Genomic DNA, 7,303 nt, shown 5'->3' with positions numbered 1-7,303 from the left:
AATTGTACATCGAAATTATATTAATAAACTCTTAAAACATAATACATATATGCTAATCTATTTGTAGATAAACTTTTAACCTCATATATGTTAACTATATATTCCAAGTAGAAACAAACATATATATACTAGTTTAAATTAATATTAAAATTTATTATAACTTATAAAAAAATAATTTCCAATTTTTTTTTGAAAAATAAGAGAAATTAATTTCATTTGGAAAGATATTTTATTTGGTTTGAAGTATCAAATAAACGTGTATATATATATATATATCTCTTAAAATTCGTTATTAAACGTTAATTATAAAAATCTAGTAATGTCAAATTGACAATCACCAAAACATTTGGGAGCTATTGGGAGCTATTCACCCATTACTCCTAATATTGCAAAAATATTTTAAAAGTTCTTAATTTAGCAATTATCCTCTAAAACATGATTATACCATTTTGTAAAAATATTTATTTCTTAACTTTCAATTTTTCAAATAATCATTCTCAAACTATGAAAATTAATTAATTATTATTTAATATGATGGTAAAGCTCTTTCAAATTAACATCAAACTAAAATATGATGTTAAATACAAATATATTCATTTGTAAATAAATTCATATAAACAACGCAAATAAACATAAAGATTCTAAAATAACTTATAGCATCGTTGAGGAAAACATTAAAAAATCTATCAAATACAAATTATAAAAAACTACATATTTTTTACAAAAATATTTTAAAATTACTATATTACGATTTATATTAAACTTTGTTATCTTTAATTTAAGCTAAAAATATTATTTTCCAAAATATTTTATTCACCCTTATGTTTTAGACAATGAAATTGCTCAATGGCATAATACATTCATACATAAATTAAAAATTAAACAAATATAACATATTATAAATAAAAATCATGAATAAAATTATGTGTTTAGTTAAACTCAAAATCTAATTTATTTGTAAACTGTAAATCATAATTCTCCTTTATGAACCCAAACTGATAAATAACCTTGTTTAAATGTAAAACATAAATCTCAACCTCTTTAATAAACCCAAACTGATAAATAATCTCGTTTAACTATGAAATCTAAACAATAATGCAGATTTATAAACTCAAAATTATAATTGTAAAACCTACAAATGGCAAAACCAAAAATTAGGTTAATAGTTGAAAGAAATTTTTTGAGAAATACTCCTTTTGGTGTACCTTTTTAAAAAATACACCAATTTTCTGTTTATAAGGTACATCTAGATCATCATTACTATTGGGAGACTCAATACAAATATTTATAAAGTTTTAAAAAGGTTCTAAACGGCATTTATAAGAATTTTATAAGGTTTTTATAAGGTTTACAAAGTTTTTATATGTTTTTTAAATAATTTTTAAAAGGTTTTTAAAAGGTATTTATATGGTATTTAAATTTACACACATAGGAAGATAATTTGTGTCTAAATATATAAGCTTACACATTGTTTTTTTTTTAAATATCAATTTTTTACTTTTTAATTATCAAAAATACCCTTTTTCCATACCACTTTTTAAAAATACCCCTATTTCAAACTTTATAAAAAAACCACTTTAAATGTTGAAATTTATCCAAATATGTGTGTAAACTTATAAATATACACACAAATTACCTTTATATATGTTTAAAATTTTTATATATCTTTCATAAATAGCGTAAAATAACTTATAAATACCTTTTAAAAACCTTATAAACCCTTTTAAAAACCACTTAAAAACCGTATAAAACTTGTAAAACGATTTAAAACATTATAAAATTATTTGTATCAAATTTCCAAGTAGTAGTTATTATATAGAAGTGCCTTATAAACCATATAAAACTTTATAATTTTTCATATTTAAACATGGATAATATTGAAAATGGATAGATAAATGAGGTATTTTTGAAAAGGGGTACACCAAAAGGAGTATTTCTCAATAATTCTCTTTAATTTTTTATAATTATTTTTAATGATGTTTAAAAATTCTATTTGTATCTTAATATTAAAAAAAAATATTTATAGCATGTTGCGACATCTTATGTTTTACTTGACACTTATCATGATCACGTGAGTTAGTAAATTTAAAAACCAAGTTTCGACATATTATCTCGTTTAATTGTTAAACTTAAATCATAATTTTAATTTATAAAGTTAAACAATAATTCTTATTTATCATTTATATACCCAAACCAACAAATAACCTGATTTAATTGTTAAATTAGAGTTTAAACCTTAATCCTCTTCTGTAAACAAAAACCGCCATATATTCTTGTTAATTATAAATTTTAAATCCCTATCTTATTAATAAACCAAATTGACATAGCTGAAATTAGGTTATTTGTTTAATTTTATTTATGATTTTTAATATATAATTCTTTATAATATTTATTTTATATATTATTTTTCGATAACGTTAATAATATTTCTATTTTATCCAAATATTAACAAAATTAGTTATGACACGTGTCAACATCTTATCGTTTATAATTGACACGTGTCACGATCTTGTTAATGGCTGACTTTGAAAACCAAGGTTTATATAATAAGATATATATATATATATATATATATATATTTTAACTTCTGCAATTATTTTTTTTTTACCCTAATTGAAAACCATTAAATCAAAAACAGCAAAAAAGAGAAAATAAAAAAGCATAATAAATATATAAAATCGGAGAGAGAGATGGAGAGAAAGGGAGAGCCGGAGAGACAAAATGAGAGAGAGACTTAATTGAATTTTTCCTTTTCTTTTTTGTTTTTGTTTTTTTTCCTCCCACCATGATGGTATTTTAGAGAATGCCCCTTAATTTTAAAGTTGACAAGAAAAAATTATACTTAAACAGCTAACAAAAATATAAACCAAATATTTTCGGTTTTTACATTAAAGTAATATAACTAATACAATAGTAAGATGAATTTAAAATATTCTTCTGGGTATGTAATTTAAGGTTTAGTTTATCAAATTAATATACAAATTACTAGTGAGATATAAATAAATTTACATACAATCTACGTATTGTAGACTAAATTCACACATTTCAGAACAAAAAAAAAACACCAAAGATAATAAACAATTAATGGACATAAAAAAGACACAACAAAAAAAAACATTATTCTACAATAACAATACTGAACATGCACAAAACTACTGAAAATTTACTATAACACAAATAAAAAAACCAATTTTAACTTCTAAATAACATTACACTCTTCTAAAAATGTTAGCTTCAACCTATCGCAAACTACACTCTTATGCAAATCTAAAATAAGTACAAATATATTCTAAACAAATTAGTAGTTAAAATAAAAAATAAAAAAAGACCTGCGGTGTACCGCGGGTTAAAACCTTGTGATCTTGTTAATTGCTAACTTTGGAAACCTTTATATAAGATTTCGGTTTCGGATTCTAATTTGCCGAATTTTACCCGATCATATCCGAATTACCCGAACAACCTAACAAACCCGATCTGAATTTAACTAAAATTAGTATCTTTCGGTTTAGCGAATATCCAATTGTGTATCTCGGTTATAATCCGATCCAATACGAATCACATTGTAACATAAAAACCGATAAGGTTTTACTAAGCAACCGAAACCGATTTTTTAGGACTCGGATTATATGAAGAGGCTAAGTTAACAGTTTCAGTTAATGTCAAAACTCAAATGACATGTCTGGTCCGCTAATGTGTGTTCGGTTTAATGCTTCCTTCCGTGTAAAACTTGTATCAAATTTGTATAGAAGTACCCATAGCTAAATATACGTTGAAATAATATATGTGCATGAATCAATTGTTTTGTTGTGATGATGATGTTATGTGTAAACATGTAATCAAATAGCTTATTTTTTATACCCACATTGCCATGTAGTCATGTCATGTAGATGAGTTATAAAGTCATCCACATGGTCACATCAATGAGGTTCCATGTTATTCTTTTTCAGCCATCATATTAGTCTAGGCACTAGACGGGGCTATTCAGCTACTAAAATCAAGCTGTGATCAAAGCCAGCGACTGCTTGAAGAACACAACCCTCTACGTCCTCTAGCAACATTGGTTCAGTCTCATCACTCGAGCTTCCTAAACCAAGCCTACCATTCTTCCCACATCCCCAAACCCAAGCTTCTCCTTTCTCTGTTACACATAAAGAATGTACACGCCCTGCTGATATTGAAGATGGAGTTTCTCCATCAAAACCTTCTACTTCTCTCGGTAAGTTTTCCGGTTTTCCCCTACCAAGCTGCCGACTCCGGTTCCAACCCCACGAGAGAATTTTTGTTTCACCTCTGTTGCAGATAGCTAGAGAATGACCAAGACCAGCTGCTATAGAGATCGGGGATTCGGTTATATCAACAGGCGTCATTCCCAGGTCTTGTTTAGACCGACCCAACTGACCATAGATGTTGCTCCCAGAGCTTAAAAGTGTGCCATCATCTGAAATCAGCAAATACCAATCAGAACAAAAGTAACCAACTCTATTCAATGAATAAAACGGTCTCTTTAACTTACCACAAAGGATCAAGGAGTGATCGGATCCACAAGCAATATCTGCAACCTTTACGTTACTTGTTTCTTCCACCAGACAAGGTTCCCAAGCTATTGGCATATCGTTCTCCTTGCTCATTGCCTCCACAACCTTCTTTTCAGCTGCTTCAAGATTCAAATCAGCCGCTCGGTGATCTTTTACTGACCCATTTGTAAGTGAATCCAGCAGAGATGCTTCTAGCGGAAGTCCAACATTGCCTACTCTCCCATCAGCTACATAACCCCATCCAAACACTTTACCATCCACAGTAAGCGCAAGTGCGTGCCCCCAACCTAATGATACCTGTCATAATCGAAACCCCCTTCCTATGAACAACCTTAAAGCTGAATACACAAAGAGCTAATTATCCAAGCATGTACACCAAACCTTAACAACGTGTTCTGCAGCTAAAGTTTCGACCCTTGAAGGAACAAGAGCTTCAATGATACCTTTGCCAAGACCAAGCTGTCCTCTTTTAGATCTTCCCCAAACCCACAAAGAACCATCATCTCCAATAGCCGCTGAAACAACTCCAGACGCAAACGCAGCCCGGACATTCACATTATCTAGCCCTTCTACTCTCTTGGGCTCACTACTTGAATCTCTACTAATCACATCAATAAAACTTCAGTTATAGTAACATAAGACTCCTACCAAATTCTAAATGATACATCTCAGACTAATCTCACTAACTAACGCAAATTCAAGTTCAATTACTGCTTTTGATGAAATCAATTTAACAAAAATTGGAGATGTTTACTTAGAATCCACGGCGATACGACCGAGCTGACCTTCATTGTTACGACCCCAAGCCCAAATCCCACCGCTTGATGTAACGGCAAGAGAATGGTAATGTCCGGCGGAGATGGAAGATACATCGGAAGGCAAATTAGAAACAGCGGTTGGTTCGTAAGCATCCATTCCCATACCTGGAATCGAAGAAGATGAAGAAAGACCAAGAGCGCCATGGCTTCCGTCACCGAAGCTCATCACTGTTTTTCTCTTGCCGCCAGTGCTCGCGAATCGTCGTCTGCCGATTCCATTGAAGAGAACGCCTCTGCGAAATATCGAATCGCATGTAGAAACTTTACGGATCCGTACTTTCGCGATCGACAATAATCGGAGCATATCGCCGGAGAAACTGACGCCAAGGAGGAGAAGGTAAAGATTCGCGCATCTTGAGATGATGATGACTCGGATGGTTCTTTACCTCGTTAAGTGCAAGGGCATCCATTAGGACTGGTTTTTGTCCCAAAAAAAAATATATATGAAATGATATTATGATCAAAATATATAAAAGAAGTCAGTAAAACCTCTATAAATTAATACTCGATAAATTAATATTCTCTATAAATTAATAAATTTTTCCGGTCCCAAGTTCGGACCAGTGTAGTTTTAGACATATTTCGATTAAATAATAAGATAATATTTTTTTTTGAAAATCTTTTGTAAACATATAGTCCCATCAATATTATAAATTAATAATTAGGTAAAATTTTTAAAATATATGTATATATAGACACATAAGTTTTTGTTTGAGTTTATTTTTAAATATTTTTTTTGAAAATTTTTTCAAATTAGGAAAATCTCTCTATAAATTAATAATTATTAATTTATCGATAAATTAAAACCTCTATAAATTAATAGATTTTCATGGTCCCAACATTATTAATTTATAGAGGTTTTACTGTAATAATATAATAATTATGTGTACATTTAGGCATGAACAAAAGCTAACATTAACCGTATGTCAAACCGTAACCGTATAAAACGGTTAAAAATCGTAATCATTAATCGTACAAGTAAATTAGTTACGGTTAAAAATAATAATAACTGTAACCGTTAATTAACCGTAACCATAATAAACCGCCAGTTGACCGTACGATTAAACATTCGGTTAACCGCATATTTAAATCCTTAAAATCTCTATATTAGTAAAAGAGAAGTACAAAATAGAATGCGGGTCGGTTCAAGAGTAAAAAATTAACCCGATTTTAATAATTGGATACTTCAAAATTGGATATTAAAATGGGTTTGGATACATAAATCGGGTATTTTCCATATTTAATTTTAGGATTATATTGTTTCCATAACTAATTTTAGGATTTCCTAATATTTATCTAACTAAATTAATATAATATATTAAAAAAATTATTATTCTTCTTTCACTTTTATTTGATCTTTTTTTTAATTTCTGATATTATACTAAATAATAAAAATGTTTCAAAAAATTTTAACTTTTTTTTGCATATGCTGCAATTTAAATTTTTTAAAACGGACATATAATACTCAATTACACTCGGTTTAATATTTTGGACAATGATTTAAAATCACTATAAATATGACCAATATTAAAATCATTGTTACATAAGCATATTTAAAATATTTGTTTTGAGACATAGATGTAAATTTGGAGACATGATTTTTATTGATAAAATATTATTATATCAAATTACGTAAATTTTAGATAGTCCACGGGTAGTTTGTTAAAATCACAGTTATAATGGTAAAGCGAGTTATGAAAAATGTTTTTTACGATATGAATTCTGTTACGGGTTGGTTCTTCAAAAAATATATTGTAAGTGTGTAATTTTTACATCTGTTCCTAATTCTATTACAAAAATGGTTAAATTGAACAATTTATCGATAAATATTCTTTTGTGCTGTTAAATTTTCACCATTTTTTTAATTGTATCATAACTCAATATATTATTATTTACTCGCTTTTTTCCTTTATTATTTTATCTAAACTTATTATACAAATATATGATTCA

The 7,303-nt window shown here is 28.4% G+C and overlaps 1 protein-coding gene across 2 annotated transcripts; it reads right to left on the bottom strand.

Annotated features, from left to right (window-relative positions):
* Positions 1-3,784: 3,784 nt before the first annotated feature.
* On the bottom strand, positions 3,785-5,772 carry LOC17875858 (ultraviolet-B receptor UVR8). Of its 2 annotated transcripts, none has more exons than XM_023782464.1 (4): positions 5,290-5,772; positions 4,917-5,136; positions 4,514-4,832; positions 3,785-4,438 (listed from the first exon to the last, which is right to left on the bottom strand). In XM_023782464.1, the coding sequence occupies exons 1-4, from the start codon at positions 5,655-5,657 to the stop codon at positions 3,978-3,980; spliced, it is 1,368 nt and encodes a 455-aa protein (XP_023638232.1). In that variant the 5' UTR covers positions 5,658-5,772; the 3' UTR covers positions 3,785-3,977. The 2 variants fall into 2 exon arrangements, with proteins under 2 accessions (XP_023638232.1, XP_006280447.1); XM_006280385.2 differs by having other exon boundaries at positions 4,917-5,133; positions 5,290-5,771.
* Positions 5,773-7,303: the final 1,531 nt, after the last annotated feature.

The sequence above is a fragment of the Capsella rubella genome, unplaced genomic scaffold (assembly GCF_000375325.1).
Source record: "Capsella rubella cultivar Monte Gargano unplaced genomic scaffold, Caprub1_0 scaffold_8, whole genome shotgun sequence".
NCBI lineage: Eukaryota > Viridiplantae > Streptophyta > Magnoliopsida > Brassicales > Brassicaceae > Capsella > Capsella rubella.
The sequence above is the reverse complement of the archived record's forward strand: the minus strand, read 5'-3'. Positions and strand labels throughout refer to the sequence as shown.